Source organism: Trifolium pratense, linkage group LG3 (genome assembly GCF_020283565.1).
Source record: "Trifolium pratense cultivar HEN17-A07 linkage group LG3, ARS_RC_1.1, whole genome shotgun sequence".
In the NCBI taxonomy this organism is placed as follows: domain Eukaryota; kingdom Viridiplantae; phylum Streptophyta; class Magnoliopsida; order Fabales; family Fabaceae; genus Trifolium; species Trifolium pratense.
This window is the reverse complement of record NC_060061.1, coordinates 51,046,374-51,065,786: the sequence shown is the minus strand read 5'-3', so window position 1 is coordinate 51,065,786 and position 19,413 is coordinate 51,046,374. Positions and strand designations below refer to the sequence as shown.

Genomic DNA, 19,413 nt, shown 5'->3' with positions numbered 1-19,413 from the left:
ATGTTGAGAAGCACACCCCAAATTAAAACTAATGGGATCAAAGAGTTGAAGATGAATCTCATAAGAGAAATAAGCTTGAGAGTTTGGCCAAACAAACAAACTGTCTAACTAACAAACTCTAACTCATTTCTAACTACTAACTAACTCTAAATTAAATTCTATATTCTAATGGTTTCGATGTGATTGCGGTGCCGCATGCATTCTAGGGAGACCAAAGTGAATGGTGGTAGTTCTTGTTCTGGGGAGACCAAGAACAAGCGATGCTAGCACGTGCCATAGAACACAAGTTATTAACCAAAAAATAGAAACATTTTACTAAAATTCATGTATTTGCTGTTCCAGAAAGATGTGTATGAAATTTGTATCCAACTTTGGATGACAACTTGGCACAACCCCACAATGGCAATTTTCACAGTACAAGGAAGCTGCTAACATTAAGAATGCAAATAGAAGCAGATTAGAAGCTAAAACAAATAATAGAGTTTTAACTTTTACGAAATTTGGGGCATAAGATTTGATGCAGTCATAAATAAGTTTAGATGTGCCACTATTTAGTTTATACAAAGCATCCAAACAATGACAGAAGCTTTAGTTCTTGCATTATTTTCACATAATAATGAAAGTGAATTACTCTTCTTTACCCTTCTTGTTAGCCCCATCTTTCAGAAACCGCGAAAACCAATACGCAGAAGACTTCGGGTGCCTAGTGAGTCCATTTTTGTAATCTACATAGACTAATCCAAAGCGTTTGGTATAACCTTGAGCCCATTCAAAGTTGTCGAGTAATGACCATGCAAAGTATCCTCTCACATCTGCTCCATCCCTGTGCATTCAAATGATATACAAAACGTTAGCCATGTTTGATAAAGATTCTTATTCTGTTTTCAAATTTAAACACTTTTGGTTTTTTTATGCTAGTGAAAACTGTATTGTACTAATGATGTAAAATTAATTATAAGTTTCTCAAAGTTGTATTGTTAAAGTGGAAGACATGTGGTGAAATAATACATTTGCCCAAAGATCAAGAGAAATATATAAATGCAAGAAAACCAATTTATTTCACCAGATTACTCATTAAAAAGGAAGATAATAAGAACAATACTATATTTTAAAAGAAGGATAGAAGGATGCATTGAACTACCAAATTATTATTCATTAGTTGGTGAAATATATAGGGTTTACTCAGATGGTGTGTGTGTAGAAAGTGGGAATCTTACTTTATAGCCTGCGCAACTGATGCAACGTATCCCTTGAAATAGCGAACTCTCAGTTTGTCATCTAGTATCTCATGTAGTGGCAAGCTATCATCTTCTTCATCATCCATACCTGTCAAATGAAAAGACAACCCCAGAGAGATTAGAACCCTTTTATAAAGTTTTGGTTCAGTCATATAAAGCTTTGTTTCGGTCATACGAAAAGAGAGTGATGCTGTTACAGCTCAAGCCTTTCCTAGGGGTTTAGTAACCGATCATGGTATATAGGAGAAATGTGCTATGAGAGATAGGTTCATGTTAAGAAGTCCTACATCGGATGTGAGATGGTCTGGACATGAGTTTATAAAGTAGTGGCAATCCTCACCTTACAAGCCGCTTTTGTAGGGTTGAGTTAGGCCCAACTCCCAAATTACCATGTTTGGTGCATATTATTAATATGCAATAGAAGGCGACAAAAAGTAAGGAAGGTGATACATTTTGGTTCTACATAAATGAGCGTAACCAAAGAGAGTAAAATAGAACAGAACATGTAGGAAAAAAGTAATACATTTTGGCTTTACATAAAATCTGAATCAAAGCAGAACATACGATTTTATTTTGTGCTATTTGCATGCCAAACACTACAGAAGATTTGACACAAATATAAGCTTACAGGACCATAAAGCCCTACTTAGCAGGCGGTTTCTCCCTCAATTTACAATCTGGTGGTTCCCTCCCTATTTTTGTTTTCTTCAAGTTTATAAGAAGGAAAAGCAAACTCACGTACCGTTCTCAGTGACATAAATTGGGGCAGGATATTTTTGTGATACATAATTAATAATCTTCCGGAGACCCCAAGGAATAACATATAGCCACTCTGATGCTGCCTGTTATATGCACATAGAATATAAAACTTTCATGTTTGGACTTGTATATATATAACAAGAACACGGAGACAGAGAGTGATGGTATATACCTTCTCACCGATGAGCTGACCGCCTTCCCATTCCACTGCAGAAAGATAGTTTAATCATCAAAGGAAACTCATTTTGGATATATAGTTTATAAAAGGCTACACTATTCGGCTATTCCAATTATTACCGATTCTCTCCATCTGCTGCACGTTGTAGTAATGATTTTCTCCAGTGCATTCTGTCACGTGTGAAATGAGCCTTGTTGTATAGTGATTTAGACCGATGAAGTCCAAAGAATTCAAAAGAATTTTCTTATCCTCCTCTGAGAATTTTGGAAGCTTGTCTCCAACTCGTTCACGCATAACTTCAGGATACTCTCCATAATACAGTGGATGCAAGAACCTGGGTTAAAAATAAATTCTAAAATAAGCATACATCATACGCCAAGGTTATATATCACCTCAATCTGCAATTTCCACTGTTATGAGCATCAAAGTAAAAATAGATCAGTTTGTCTTCATTATTTTGCGGCGCTAAAAAGAGAAAATTGAGAGGATAATACCCAACATGATACTGATTTTTCGTGCTGGAGCTCCAACACAACAATATTTTCAGCCAAATGGCTGCTATGTACTATTACTATTTAGAGGATATAAGAGCCAAAGTTGTCTGTGTATATTTGTAAGTTTGTGCGTCCACACATCATGCATTTATAATACAGCGAAAAATCTATGAAAACTCTTACAAAACTTGTAAATATATAACAAATGTATAGGAAAATACCAGCCAATCTGAAAATCTAAACGTCTTGCAGCAGCAGTTTTATCTTCAATCTTATCAGAGTTAGCCTCTGCCCATTCACAGTCTACCACCAGCCCCAGCTGTCCCCCTTGCTTATCCTGGAACATTGAGACAACATCTTAAAGAGAATAAATTTTACTTCACCTACAGTTCAGGCCTTATAAGGACCAGGGACTGTGGCATGAAAAAGCTACTTTATGAATAAAATTTGCCTTTAGTCTACTTTATGAATAAAATATCTCAGAATAAGGCCTTTAGAATAGGGACTGGAACATTGAGACGATATCATTTTAGAATTTGCCTTTAGTCTACTTTTCTTTGAAATGAAAAAGCTATGCATGCTAAGTTATGATATTAAGGAGAGTAGTTACTATTGGAGGATTCAAAATATTTTGTTGGAGCAGAAGACAGCAGAAAAATAGAACACACTGAACAAAATAAATGTAATTTAACAAGTAGAAACAAGTATATAGTCTTTGACCTTGTACTTGCTTCGGTAAATGGAAGCAGCTGTTGCATGGGCCAAGATTTGATGATGTGCTGCCAAGTATGGCTCTACTGTTCTATTTTCATTTCTTCCAGGGGCAAAAATTCCAATATCATACCCATTAACCGCAGTTTGAAGAGGCTCATTGAGAGTAATCCAGTTCTTCACTCTATCACCAAAACTTGCAAAGCAAGTATCTGCATAGACTGCAAAATATTCTCTGCCACATGCCACAATATGAACACACCACTCAGTAATAGAATATTCGAAATCAATCCTCAACATGATTTTAAAAACTTTTTTCAGTAAAAAAAAAAAAAAAGAAGTGAGGCCCTGTAGCAAATTAAATAGGTAGACAAAATGGTGGGGTTAGCATGATATTTTTATTCAGTAATAATCAGTTAGATGATACCTACATGATTTTTTTATTCAACCATCCTCCCATTGACTCATCAAGATGCAGCGGAAGATCCCAATGGTATAAAGTTACATAAGGTTGAATACCTGCTGGAAATGAGTAACTTAATATATATGGTTGATATAAGAGATAAAAATCAATGGTAAAATAGTTTTATACAGACAATACCTCTGTCAAGAAGAGCATTAATAACATTGTTGTAAAATGTGATCCCTTCCTCATTGACTTTGGTTCCTAAGCCATCTACACCCAAACAAATTACCGTAAGTACAACATCTTCAATTTCAATATAATAACTATAACAGTATTGTGGACAAGTAAAACCATGTTGTTAGCCTCAACATTATAGCTCATAAAGGATGGTATGGCATAAAATTAGTAAAAATAACACTAAAAGTTAAACTCGGTTACATAAACTAGCTAAAAGTCTTATCGCCATGTCCAGTGCCATCTCCTATATTAGTCGACCGCTTGTCATCATTTCCCACCAACTAAGGGTAAAGTCTCCAAATGCCCTGCCACTTTTGAATTTTGGTATACATAACACATTTATGTATAAGTTTTTTAATTATACTTGAGATTTTAACGTAAGTTTGAGAAACAAAAATTAACTTTAGAATTGTTTCAAGAATACACATAATAAACTATCAATTAGAAAAAATATATTGCAATTTAGTAGTCAGACTCTTCCTTGGACTCTTACATGCCTAAACTCTATAGCATCAAGTTGTAGATAAAAACAATATCAAATAGGAACAGAATGTCAGCAACTAATCCAAAGATATCGTTAATACCATCTTAGCTGATGACCCAACACCAATACCTCCCAGGAAAGACTTAATTCAGGAACTATTGACCAGTTAATGATGACACAACGGAACTGATAAACCTCCAGGCTTAATGCTCTCATGGACATGAAAATGATAAAATTAACAATGAACCATATGGAGAACATATGTATTTAAAATTCATCGGCAATAAAACATACCAGGGAAAATACGTGACCAAGAAATTGAAAATCTGTAAGCGCTAAAACCCAACTTGGCTATAAGATCAATATCTTCCTGTTATCATAATTACATTCAGAAAGTTAAAATTGAAATATATGTGCACTGCAGCATCTTGACAGTTAACAGAAATAATAATATGATACAAAAAATAAAAAAATGAATCTCTTTTCACACTCTCGTAGTCTCGTGTTGTGCACAAAAATAGACTCAATATATATGACATTCCCTAAAAAGTGTTTGGCTTGAAAGATAAAATTTGAGCAAAAGTATTAAATTTGGGAAAAAAGAAACCCAGGCACATTCATACAAACAAAAACCAATTCCGTGAGAAGAAACATTGCATATGCAATGTGCTAATTTCTAACCCAAAATCAATCCAGAAAGACAATATATACGACTGCGAAAATCTTTCTTGCTATAGGTAGAGTCAGCTACATACAGCGGCGGAGACTGAACAATTATAGAGTTTGGGCAAAATTTCACATGTGACATAATATGTAAATAATCCAACAAAAAATCTCATTTTTGCCCTAAACTACTAACCCTAAAAATCTCAATTTTTTCATAAACTAACCCCTAAAAATCTCAAATTTTCCCTAAACTAACCCCTAAAAATATCAGTTTTGCCCTAAACTAACCCCTAAAAATACCAAAAATTTTGGCCAGAGCCCGGGAAACTGCCTAGTCTTGTTGGGCCTTGGCGCCGCCCATGGCTACATACTACATAGATCAAGCAACGGCATATGTCCTATCAGGTCTAATGACAGACTATTCATCACAAAGGCAATATTTGTAAAAGAAAGATGAATGTCAAAAACATAAAAAAAAAAAAAAAAAAAAAAAAAACTGAAAGATATTATATTACTGACCAAATACCGATGATAATGATCAACTGCTACATCACCATTGCTTTTATCAAGTATTTTTCCTACCAAAAACAAGAAGCACATAGTAAGTAATGAAGCATCAAGTAGCAGTGTTTGAGCAAATTGAAGAAACAGTTCTCATACTCATACCTTCAGTGTGCGAAAAGGCATCCCATATACTAGGACCTCTACCACCCTCATTGCTAGCACCTTCTATCTACAAATAAGCAACAAACACTTAAATAAATCATCAACAATTTGTCCACAAATCCTAGCTCAACCGACAGAAATGCCGAAATTGCTAGTGTTGGACGTCAGGACCGAGGTCCGAACCACAGTCACTCCATTTTGTGTGTGTGAGTTTTCAATGACTTTGTCATTTCGTATATCAACCAAAACAATTTGGGGATCAAGATTCCTTCCCCTCGTGAGTCAAGAACACTAAGTTGATAGATTGTTATTAAAATTTGTATAGTTGAATCAAGATACTAAATCATGGAAATGGAGAGAGTAGTGAATGCGCATTGTGATGATAACGAACCTGATAAGCGGAAGTTGCGACTCCGAAGATGAAATCGGAAGGAAAATCAGTGCGTGAGACGACTTGTTCTTCTTTCTCCTCAGAACCGTTTTCTCTGAGAAACTCTTCTTTCTTTACCATTCTCACTCAAACTTCACTGAACTTCACTGATCTCACAGATTTTACTACTTTGCTACAATTTTGAGAGGATCCACAGAATTTATAGAATTGTACAAATTAATAATAATAATAATAATAATAATAATAATAATAATAATAATAATAATAATAATAATAATAAAAATTTAAATTGTTGTTCAACTGTTCAAACTTACCTTTCTTTGAAAATACATTTGTCACCTGACACATACGACATATTGTCGGCTACCTTACCTAAATTCTTGTCACTATTATAACTATAACTATTTTTTTTACATAGTATTGGTAAGAAATTTTCACAGCTGATTGCGTTAATTAATCTTCGTCTTTGATGTACAAAACATGAATTTTCTTCTTTCAACCGAATAACTTTCTTTATATAAGTTAGATTCGAATATTTGATCACATACTTGATAAACACTCTTACTACGAAAACCAATTTTTTGTTGGTAATTTAATTTTGGCTTAAATGCATCCCCTATTTTTAAAAAAATGAAGTTTTGGTCCCCCTATTTTAAAAATTAATTATTTAGTCCCCCAATTTTAATTTTTTTTGAGTTTTGATCCCTCATTCCATTTTAAGGCTAATTTTATTGATGTGGCATTGTCACTAATGCATATCAGCGTTCACGTGGACAAATTTAATATCCATGTCATTATTTGTTTTTAATTCAATAAAACTTATTTTATAAAATAATTTAATTAAACCTAAGAAAGTTCATTAAAATAAAAAATCCAAAAATTCACAACCTCTAATTTATTAAACCTAAGAAAAAACAAACAATCACAACATGGACATGATCTTCTTTGATTCATATCAAACAATTGCATATTGAAAGCAAGTTTTGTGTTTCAAGAACCTTCAACTTTCATCATCATCCAACTTTATATAAAACCAATCTAGAATTAAACTTCAAACTTAAAACAATTTTTGGGTTTTCATTCAAACTCATCCAAAGTCATAGATAATTTAAAGAGTATGAGTAATTTCTATTGAAACACAAAATCATCTCTAATTTCTTTTCGTTTTTAAAAATCCAAAAATTGTTGAGTTTGAACGGAAACCATAGGATTAGTGAAATCCATAAGGAAGGATTCTCTCCGACGGTGAATAAAATTCTAGTAGTTGAAGGTTTGATAATTAGGGTTTCAAATTTCATATTTTATAAGATTTAACAATTATTATTTCAGTTGAATATATAATTCTAACAATTAAAATATTTTATAAATAAAGTTTTATTGAATTTAAAAATATATAATAATGATATGGATATTAAATTTGTCCACATGAATGTTGTCATATCATTAGTTACAAGGTCACATCAACCAAATTAACCCCAAAATAGGATGGGGATCAAAACTCAAAAAAAATGAAAATAGGGGGACTAAAAAATTGGTTTTTAAAATAGGGGACCAAAACTTCATTTTTTTGAAAATAGAGGGACCAAAAGTGCATTTAAGCCTTTAATTTTTTTATTTTATATAACAGTGATTGGAGGAGTACATATTATTAGTTTTTTTTTAAAAAAAGAATAATTACTTACATAGCACTGTATTGTTTGTTGAATTTTTTTCTTTCCACCCCGATTTTTCTTCATGGCCCTTGAAATTCCAATTTTGCTCTCATAAATAGTTTTTGGAAAATATTTTTCAAAATTTGTATTTTTTCGGAATCTATTTTCCAAAATAGACTTCCATGTAGTTTTCAGCTCTAATTTTTTTCATACACATTCAATTTGTTTCAGATTCTATTTTCCAAAAAGTTAACTATTTTGAAAAACGTTTTCTAAAAATTCAAATATTTCGGAAGGCAGAATCCGAAATTATTTTGGAAAATATTTTCCGAAGTGATTTTGGAAAATGTCTTCCGAAATATTGTTATCTATGATCAAAATGGCAAATTTGTTCTTCTAACCTGATTTTTCATCGGTGTCAATCATCTTTTAGTCAAAATGTTTATCAAACTTTATCTCTATCTTTCGCAAGCTTCTCACATGTTCATTATTTTGTTTAATTAATTCAGGCTAGCTGCAAAACATTATGCTCGTCTACAAGTGTACATAACTCACATCCATCAACAAAATTATATTTCGATACTGATTAGTGTTAAAAATAAAATAAAAAATGGTTGAGACCGATGAAAAATCATATGATAGAACAATAAATTTACGGTTTTGATCACATATAATAGGATTTTGAAAAATGTTTTCCAAAATTACTTTAGAAAATATTTTTCAAAGTAGTTTCGGATTTTGTATTCCGAAATATTTGAATTTTTGAAAAATGTTTTCCAAAATAGTTGATTTTTGGAAAATAGATCCCGAAAACTGTAATGTGAATGAAAACTACATTTAAGTATATTTTGGAAAATAAATTCCAAAGAAATATTAATTTTGGAAAACATGAGGGGTTTAAAGAGAAAAATTATTGTTTGTTATATAAATATAAACAAGTTGTCCCAATAGTAATTGGTGTTGGACTTGGTAAGCAAGACAACGGTTCGATCCTTACAACTGATTAGAAGAAGATTGAAACCACTTGATATCAGAACTAAATCTCGAACCAAATTAGGAGGTCCAGTGAGCTGGATAGTAATTTTGGAAAAAAATAGATATATTTATATCTATATATAAAGATGATACAAAAATTTGGGTGACTTTTCATAATACCAACAATACCCTTGATTTTTTAGTAGCAACAAAAAAAAATTTATTAACAAACTCACCATAACATAGGACACATCTTTTATTTTTAGCAGCAATTTTTTTTTTTAACAAACTCACGATAACATAAGAAAATGTCTTTTTCTGTCAAAAAAAAAAAGAAAATGTCTTTTTTTTTCTTCTTTTGTTCATAATTTAGACACAGAAACATACTATTATGATTTGCTTGTGCAAGATACAACATACGATTATAAATTCTGGTATAAGAAAAAATATACTGACAACCTTTTATTCAACGTTCAAAAAAAACTTTTTATTCACATCATTTAGTTAATTTTTATTTCTACCTTAAAGAATGACTTGTTTTAGTCCCTTTATTTTTACTATTATGTAAATTTGATCTTCCTATTTTAAAATTTGATAGTTTTGGTCCCTAACACATATTATCTAAAATGTGATGATAAAACATGTTTTAAATTAACTTTATGAACAATATTTTTTACAATTTCATCGATGTTGATATATTTTTATCATTAAATCATATACCATATCATTTAAAACACATCACATCGTCAATTTATAGTTAAAAATTATGATAGAAGACCAAAACTGCCATACTTTAAAATAGTGGGACCAAATATGCAAAATAGTAAAAATAGGGAGATCAAAGCAAACCTTTGAAGGTTTCTATCTTTGCCTGACGACTCTGGTGACTGCTCAGACTCTTTCTGATCACTTTGTTCCGTTTACAGGTTCGGCAGAGGGTCTTCGAGCACGACGTTCTTTCATGCAGCTTATATGGCTTGATGTTGTGTGGGTTGTATGGACCGAAAGAAACCATAGATTGTTCAGAGGCTCAGCAAACTCGGTGCATCATATGTTGGACAAGATCAAGACTTTAGTGTAACTTTATCGGGTCGTTCTTGGCACGTCTTGTGCTGAGAAGACTTTTTGTTTATATATGTATTTCATTTTGACTTGTTCAAAAAAAAAAAAAAATAGGGAGATCAATCTGCAATTAAACCTAAAAAATTTAGATTGTATGAACAAAATTCTAAATTGAAATTTTACAGTCAATATTTTAGTCAACACAAGAATATATCAAAGATAACAAGATCAGTCAATGTCCACACAAGAACACGGACTAGACCACCAACTATGAAAATTCGAAACGAAAGAACTACTAGTATTTTACCGTCAATTTTGCACACCAAAAAATTAAAAATAATAACTAAAACCAAAAACAAACTGACTTGTACTACTTGTACTAACACAAAATCTGCTTATGTGTAAAAAACAATTAGTTTTTGTGTGTAAAAAAAACACACAAAATTGTATACCAAAAAATAAAAATAATTAAAGGAAAATCATACCAACTCCATACTAACACAAAACGCCGAGCCAATTAGAGTGGCTTTCGAAAATGTCATTCTAGTCAAGTTTCCTTACTTGATGGGATAAAGCATGAGATTCTTCTCAACAGAGCAGATTCAACAGGAACTCAATTTTCATCCCTAGTATATGAATTCAGTTTACATTCTAGGATGCGAACCTCATAAAATCTTATATTTTTGTATCTCTCGTCCTTGCTTCGCACCTAATTTATAAGGTTCTTATGGGAACTGAATTCGCATTCTAGGATGGACCTGAATTTGTATTCTAGGATTGGAACTGTTTTTTCCTCATTCAGAGGGGGTAAAATTGGACGTAGGGATGGCAACGGGCGCCCATGGGTGCGGGTTTGACACTTACCAAACCCAAACCCGAAATCATCACCCAAACTCAAACCCAAAGGCTGTTCGGGTGGCAAAACAACATCCACACCCACACTCACACCCATTGGGTTCGGGTTTTTTCCACCCAAACCCAAACCCGCAGCACATTTGAAAATAATTTGCAAATTTAAGAAATTAAATTCCAACCTAGACTTTGAATTAAATTACAACTAAAATTAAGATCTTCCAAGGAAATTCAAACATAGACTTTCAAGAAATTACAACATAGACTTTCAAGAAATTAAATTACAACTAAAATTTAAGGTCTTCCAAGGAAATTGAGGGAGACTATGGGGTAATTAGGTAATTATAAAATATTTCGGGTGGATGTATGGGTTTCGGGTGTGGGTTTGACTGATACGAAACACACACCCATATTATCGGGTGTCACCCGAACCCAAACCCAAACCCAGTCAAATCGGGTTTCGCCCGTTGACTTGAGTTTGGGTTCGGGTGGGTCTCTCGTGTTTGAGTTTTTTTGTCATCCCTAATTGGACGGGCGGTGGAGCGCGAAGAAGTCTGATTTTTTTATAATTTGCATGCCAAGTATTTATTGGACTTTTATACCCTCTCGATCGCACTAATAGTGGCACCGGTAGTTAATTATTTTCTACATATATTTTTGGATATATCCTTATTTTTATGATTGTAATATGTTTTGGATATCAGATGATATTGGTTTGATGAACCTTAGTAGGGGTGTACATATATTAGCAAATCTGGTTGATTCAGTCAAATCCATGTGTGTAGTGCAACAACAAACCCTAGTTATACTTGTGTAGCGCGGCTCACTTTTTATGACATGACAAAATTATAGTTGTTTATTAGATAATTGTGTAAAACTACTTTACAACGTCGGCGGTGCATATCCATTAAATTCATAGTGAATATGTAGTGCAACAACTTAAACCAACCCTAGTTATACTTGTGAGAAGCCCTACTTTCATTGATTGAAACAAATTGCTCCAATGGCTGCGGATAGAATTAGCGAATTACCAGATCCTATACTCTCTCACATACTCTCCTTCATCCCAACCAAACTCGCTGCAACCACAAGCATCCTCTCAAAGCGATGGAAATCAGTGTGGCACTCAGTCCTCACACTCGACTTCGACGACCAAACCTTCAAAGACTTCGATTCACTTACAAGTTTTATGCTCTCAACCATTTCCTCTCGAGACATTAACTTACCAATCCATTCTTTCGCATTCAAATGTGTCGACAAGACATTTTCACCCTACGATCTAAAAGTTCTCAACCTATATGTTATCTTTGCCGTTGAACAAAAGCTTGAGAATCTTAGCCTCCACATGCCCCTTGGTTGCGTTTCAAAGTTATTTTTCCAAAACCCTAATGAAATCGATTTATCTCGCGTTTTTAGTTGTAGGACGCTTCAAGTTCTTGATTTAAGTCGCTTAATATTGAAAGATATTACTTTTCAACCGTTGGATCTTCCCCTTCTCAAAACTCTACGTTGGGATTTTGTTCTTTTCAAAAATATTAATCAGGTTATTGAGCTTCTATCAAGTTGTCCTATTCTGGAGGAATTACATGTACGATGTTCAGTTTTTGTAGAAACTACAATTCCAGAGCAAAACAACTTAAAGGCCTTACCCAATTTGGTAAAAGCAAGTATGCATACTCGTTTTTATCCAAGCACTTTGCTCACTTTGCTGTCTGGGGTTAAGAATCTGCATCTAGAAACGGTATGAATCTACTACATAATCTGTTTTCATGCTTAAGGAGTGCTAACATTTATGATTACATTGAATTATATTTATTTTTTAAAAATTATTAATGGTGTTGACATGTGTTTGTGTCATGTCTGGTGGTGGCAGTGTTCGTACTTCTTAGCCAATAACACTCTATTTTAATACTTTTTCTAACGTACTCTCTAGTCGGTTGACACTCCGCATCACATTTTACACACTATATATCACTATGGTAGTTTGCTTTGAACCTGAATGTATGTTGGGTGACCATGGTTTGAACTTGCTTATGTACATGGTGGTTGTGATTGCGGGTATTGTGGTTGTTGCAACATTGCGGCTACATCAATGAGAAATAGCAGAGCCGGCCCGCACACATGTGCGGAAAGTGCGACGACATCGGGCCTCAAAATTTTGAGGGCCTCAACTCAAAATTTTGAGGTCCTATAATATTACTTATATATTATTTATATATTATTTATACCCATAAAATATCAGATGTATATTAATAGGTTAAATTTTAGGTCATAAAATAATAGTTATATATTATTAATATTCATAAAATATATCAATAGATTAGTTATCTATACTCGAAAATATAATTCTAGTCCATTTTAATCTTTGCATAAAATTTAATCTTAGATTATGATGTTCCTTCTTGACGTTATATACAAAGATAATTATTTTGTATTTTTTGTTCTATTTGATTTAACGCAATTGGTTTAATATTAATAATTTATATGATTACAAGAATAAAAATGATTTTTTTTATATTATATACAATTTAAATCGATAATTTTTTTTAAAAAAAAATTATTTTTTTTTATTAAGGGCCACTTTTAAATTTTGCACAGAATCTCCTAAAACTCAGAGACATCCCTGTGATATAGTTTTATTTTAAGAGATGTTTGACTAAAAAGTTCAGATACCTTTAAAAGTATGATTTTTTATTAGATCCAATGTATTTTTGGGTTTGGTGTTCTTAAATTTTATTTTTTGTATGAAAATTAATTAAACACACAAACATGTCTTGTCTAAAATGATTCGATGTCACACAACAGTTGTAGTGTAATGCAGTTGATGAGGCTATTGCATCAGCAATATTGCGGATGGCATTAGTACATATTGTTCTTTGATATTGTGGTGTCATGAACACGTGTAATTGCATTCAAATTTCAATCACTTGCAATTATGCGTTTTGTCTGGTCTTTGATATAGTATATACATTTACACTCAGGTTTTATGTTATATATGATTTGCCATATAAAAAATATATTTGTAATGTTGTCTTGTTTAATACATGCAGAATGAGATAATCATATCTTACACCGAGTTTCCGATATTTTACAATCTCACTAGCATTGAGCTTATCTATGAATATCGAACAGTCCCAGAAATTTCAAAACTGGTGTGGTTGTTAAAATTTCTCAAACATTGTCCAAAACTTCAAAATATTACTATTCAGGTTTAAATTTTATTGTTATATTATATATGATTATTTTCCCTTTCTTTTTCATATCTAAATCCATGCATGTATTTTTTATTTTAAGAACAAAAGTAAAATCAAATTTCATGTCATATTGTTTACAGGATTGTGATGATGGAGATCAATCTGACATATTTGACAAATATTTGAAGGATGACCCAATTGTTCCAACCTGCCTTTCATCACAGCTCAAAACATTCTGCCTTATAGGTTTCAAAGGAACAGAAAACGAGCTCAAATTTCTAACATATATTATACAAAATTCAAAAGTACTACAGACCATGACAGTTTCGAGTAGGTTCCCCGCAGTATTTTACAAAGTAAACACCTGCACCATAGATAAAAATGAAATAAACCAAATGTTGATGAAATTATCATCATCTACAAGAGGCCTTACAGGTTACAGCTACAATATGGAAATTTGTATTTGATTGATGTCCAGCTATGGCATGTTAGTAACAGATCATTAATTTATCCATATATATAGGCTACATGTTATAATCTTTTTGAATTGTGTAATATTAAGTCAAATTTCACTGGTACTGAAATCTTAATTGTCTGACGAGTTCTTATATTGAATGATATATTTATTTACTATAACATTTAGACAATACATATATTTATTGTACGAAGTTACTACAAGACGGTGTTTCCCGTACGTTATCATGGGCACCGGAACTAGTATTAAGTCATTTAGGAAAAACTATTCTTAAAGGTATGTTTGGCAAGTTCAATATGCTAAATCTATAAGCATGTATGACTAAAAAAGTTTGTTTGATAAGTGCTTATCATAGTGAACTTATAAGCCTCGGCTGTCTACGTACCTTATGTGGTGCCACATATTAAGGCTCTGTTTGGTAAGTTCAATAAGCTAGCTTATAGCTTATTTGACGAGCTTATAAGCTTGTTTGATAAAAATGTGAAATGTTTGGTAACGAGCTTCTCTAACAAGCTTATAGCGTTTTTTCAGATGCTATTTCAAGGCTCTGTTTGGTAAAAAAAAAAGCTATAAGCTAGCTTATAGCTGATAAGCTAGCTTATAGCTGATGGCTGATAGCTTATAGATGAGAAGCTAGCTTATTAAAATTGTAGTGTTTGATAAATTTAGCTGTTATAAATATAAAATGACCAAAAAATACATAATAATTTAATTTCCAAAAAAACAAAAAAATATAACTTTTTTATGTAAAAAAAAAAAAAAATAAATTAATGTTTATCAATGTTGTTCCTCTTCGTTCCTCGCTGGTCGTTTTGCCGTCTCCTCTGCGCCACATCAACTCATATTTTGCATCGTTCTCCTCCCTCTGCATCACATCAACAATGGCGTTGTTCCAATCAGCCCATAACGTGGGAGGAGACAATGCCACTTAATAGAGTAAATTGCATTTGTGAATTATAATAAATGCAAAATAATCCTGCATAACAACCACTTATCATCGTTTATGAATCAATTTGCACTTAACAACACAATTTAGATTCTTCTCTCCATTGCAGATTGCTACAATTTTTTTTGTCTTGAAAGATCTATAAAGTAATATATGAACGCGCGCCAAAGAATGAAACGTGGCTGAGTAGTGGAGCAGTTTTCTTTTCCTTTTGTTCTTGAGGAGTCAGTTTCTCTTATGTACATGAGGGTAATAAAGTAATAAAATAAAAATAATAAGGATAAAATTGGACTAAAATGTAAAAAGCTATAAGCTATAAGCTCAAACGCTACTTGAAATAGCATCTGAAAAAATGCTATAAGCTGGTTAGAGAAGCTCATCTATAAGCTATCAGCCATCTGCTATCAGCTATAAGCTAGCTTATCAGCTATAAGCTAGCTTTTCAGCTATCAGCTAGCTTATAGCTTTTTTTTACCAAACAGAGCCTAATTCTCCATTCTATGCGAAGATTGTGAATGGTTTAATGAAGAAGTCATTGCTTAGTAAGGTGCAAGAACAAAAAGTAGATTACATTATAAGAGAAGCTGAAAAAAAAAAGAAGAAGAGAATCTGAAAAAAAGACAGAAACAAGATTTTATGGTGTTAAACATGAAGGTTAAATATTTTATGTATTAAGAGAAGTATCTTAGACAGAAATAAGATTTTTCGGGGCTAAAGGCAAATTTTTGGTAGAGTTGCCTTATGAGGATAAATGTTCCCAATGAATTTTTGGAGATGGCTCGCACTTTTCTGAATTGTAAGCAAGGGAGCTTCCCGTTCAAATATCTTGGTCTTTCGGTTGGTGCGAGTCCAAGGAGAGCGTCAACGTGGCAACCTATGGTGGATAGCCTAAAAAAGAAATTGAACTCTTGGAGTCATAAGCATATAAGTTTTGGAGGGAGGTTAGTTCTTATAAATTCGGTTCTAAATTCTATTCCTATTTTCTCTATGTCCTTTATGAAAATGTCAGCGAAAATGGTGAAGAAAGTGACCCGTATCCAAAGAGAATTTCTTTGGGGAGGTGTAAATGGTGGAAAGAGGCTTAGTTGGATAAAGTGGTCGGTGATGTGTAATGAGAAGAAGAATGGGGGATTAGGGGTTAGAGACATCAAAGCGGCGAATCTAAGTCTTCTTTTGAAATGGAGATGGAGATTACTACAATCGGAGGACAAGGGCCCTTGGAAGGAGGTTTTGGTGGCCAAATATGGTGGCCAAATCTTGCAAAATGTTGTTTGGTCAAATTTTACACCTCCCTATTTTGCGTCCCTTTGGTGGAAAGATATTTGTGGCCTTGAAGATTGTGTGGAGTCAAAGAATTGGTGGGTAGAGGCGGTATCCCGTCATCTTGGAAATGGCGCGAATACCCGTTTTTGGCGTGATAGGTGGATCGGAGATAGCTCTTTAGATGTGTTGTTCCCCCGGTTGTTCTCTCTTTCTACTAAAAAAGATGTGACAATTAATGAGGTTGTGTTGGTGGATGGGGAGAGGCAGTCTTGGAATCTCTTGTGGCGGAGACGTCTCTTTCAATGGGAGGAAGAAAGTGTTACCGCTCTTGTTGCTTTGCTTGATAATGTGAGACTTTCCCTTGAGGAGGATACTTGGAGGTGGTCTTTAGATCCGGAAAGTTGCTTTACGGTGAAATCCGCATTTGAGTCTCTTGTAAAGGAGTTGGTAGAAGGACCGACTCTTAGTTCTTTTAAGTCCAAGGTCTTTAAGAATATTTGGGGTAGCCCGGCGCAAACAAAGGTGATTGTTTTCTCTAGGAAATTGCTTCATAATAGAGTGCCTACAAAGTATAATCTTCTTTTGCGAGGTATTTTAAATAATGACTCGGAGGGGTGTTGTGTTTGGTGTGGTAATAGGGAAACCGCAAACCATTTGTTTCTTCATTGCCCGACGATGTTTGTGGTGTGGTATGAGATTTTCAAGTGGTTGGGAGTGGTGGTGGTGGTGATGCAGCCGAATCTTTTCTTCCTCTTCGATTGTTTTATGGTTTTGGCAAAGACTAAAAAGGAAAGAAAAGGTTTGTTGTTGGTTTGGCATTCGGTGATTTGGTCTATCCGGAGAGCTAGGAATAATCACATCTTCAAAAATAAGGTGGTAGAACCTATGGAGATTGTTGATGAGGTTAAAGTCCTTTCGTGGAAGTGGACTGCCGATAGATCGAAGATCTCTCCTTGCTTATTTTATGAATGGTCTTGCGACCCCGGAAGCTGTTTTAATCGCTAGCTTTTTGTTTTTATTTTCCCTGTCCTAGCTTTTGGTGTTTTAGGGGTGCTTTTTAGTCCCCTGTGTTGTTTCGTCCTTGTAGCATCTTCTTTTGTTTCTTGTTCTTTCCCCCTAGATATTCCTTATGCCTTTTGGGTGTGGTTTATAATAATATTTGCAATAAAAAAAAAAAAAAAGAAGAGAAGTATCTTAGAGTGTTATTTTTTTTTTTAAGCATATAAGAGTGTTGTTAAGAAGTTGTATTGTGATCTCTGTAGCTCGGATTAGTTATGGAAGGGTTGGGTAACATTAGTGATAATTTTGAAATGTGAATATTGTGAGACATGATGTATTGTATTTCTTAGAATTGAAAGTTGGGTCTAACTCGACTTATAAAATTGGTTTGTAAAGTGGGAATTGCGTCTATTTTATAAACATATATCCATGCTATATATCTTGCAACAAATGTGAGACTTCTTTCAACTTCCAATTCTAATTGGTATCCACCATTTATATCCGCACCCTAAACTCAATAGCATTAGGTGCGAGTTGGTGTGTTAAGAAGTTTTAGATCGGTTGCAAGATGACTTGAATATATCTATACCTATATATAAAGAGGATATAAAAAATTTTGGTGTAAAATTTTCATAATACTAACAATACCCTTGTTTTTTTAGCAGCAATTTTTTTTTAAACAAAACAAATCTTTTATCAACAAACTCACCATAAAACTTTTTATTTTTTAACATAAATTTACATAATAGACATATATAGGACGTGGGGCCACTAGTATTTATAAAGCTTCAAATCAAAACTGCCCTTATTCTTATCCCAAGTAAGTCTGATAAAAAACTTATTATGTGATCTGAGTTTATTTTCAAAAATTTTATTATTTTGTTTGATATCTTTTTTTTCTTCCGAATTTATACTTATAGTGATATGTGCAATTCAACAACCAACCCTAGTTATACTTGTGATAAACCCTACTTTCAGTGATTGAAACAAATTTCTCCAATGGCTGCTGATAGAATTAGCGAATTACCAGATCATATAGTCTCTCACATTCTCTCTTTCCTCCCAACCAAACTCGCTGCAACCACAAGCATCCTCTCAAAGCGATGGAAATCAGTGTGGCACTCAGTCCTCACACTCGACTTCGACGACCAAACCTTCAAAGACTTCGATTCACTTACAAATTTTATGATCTCAACCATGTCCTCTCGAGACATTAAATTACCAATACATTCTTTCACATTCAAATGTGTCAACGAATCTTCACCCTACGATCTAAAAGTTCTCAACCTATGTGCTATCTTAGCCGTTCAATATGGAAAGCTTGAGAATCTTAGCCTCCACATGCCACTCCATTCCATTGTAAAGGGTTTAAGAAACCCCAATGTAATCCATTTATCTCCTTATATTTTTAGTTGTAAGACACTTCAAGTTCTTCATTTGAATTGCTTAATATTGGAAGATATTAGTTTTCAACCGTTGGATCTTCCCCTTCTCAAAACTCTACGTTGGGAATTTGTTCTTTTCAAAAATATTAATCATGTTATTGAGCTTCTATCAAGTTGTCCTATTCTAGAGGAATTTGTTCTTTGTGTTTGTGTCATGTCTGGTGGCCGTGTTCGTACTTCATAGCCAATAACACTCTGTTTTAATACTTTTTCTAACATACTCTCTAATGAGTTGCACACTAATGTGGGTCTCTCACTTTAAAAATTAAAGTGACGAGACTCGCATGAATTTCACAAAAATAAAAAAAGTAAATGTTAGA

General features: G+C 33.3%; 3 protein-coding genes across 4 annotated transcripts; 2 read left to right on the top strand and 1 right to left on the bottom strand.

The window, feature by feature from the left end:
• Positions 1-465: 465 nt before the first annotated feature.
• On the bottom strand, positions 466-6,586 carry LOC123916318 (beta-glucosidase 42). Of its 2 annotated transcripts, XM_045967754.1 has the most exons (14): positions 6,545-6,586; positions 6,231-6,402; positions 5,840-5,906; positions 5,693-5,751; positions 4,802-4,877; positions 3,982-4,056; positions 3,812-3,899; positions 3,390-3,615; positions 2,891-3,006; positions 2,295-2,509; positions 2,170-2,204; positions 1,981-2,080; positions 1,218-1,326; positions 466-823 (listed from the first exon to the last, which is right to left on the bottom strand). In XM_045967754.1, exons 2-14 carry the CDS (start codon positions 6,348-6,350, stop codon positions 628-630), a joined length of 1,482 nt encoding a protein of 493 aa, XP_045823710.1. In that variant the 5' UTR covers positions 6,351-6,402; positions 6,545-6,586; the 3' UTR covers positions 466-627. The 2 variants fall into 2 exon arrangements, with proteins under 2 accessions (XP_045823710.1, XP_045823709.1); XM_045967753.1 differs by lacking the exon at positions 6,545-6,586 and having other exon boundaries at positions 6,231-6,442.
• A 5,188-nt stretch (positions 6,587-11,774) lies between these two features.
• Positions 11,775-12,518, top strand: LOC123915335 (F-box/FBD/LRR-repeat protein At4g00160-like). The gene has a single exon (XM_045966466.1). It carries the CDS (start codon positions 11,775-11,777, stop codon positions 12,516-12,518), a length of 744 nt encoding a protein of 247 aa, XP_045822422.1.
• A 6,129-nt stretch (positions 12,519-18,647) lies between these two features.
• LOC123915334 (F-box/FBD/LRR-repeat protein At4g00160-like) lies at positions 18,648-19,277 on the top strand. Its single transcript, XM_045966465.1, has one exon. It carries the CDS (start codon positions 18,648-18,650, stop codon positions 19,275-19,277), a length of 630 nt encoding a protein of 209 aa, XP_045822421.1.
• The last annotated feature ends 136 nt before the right edge of the window (positions 19,278-19,413 follow it).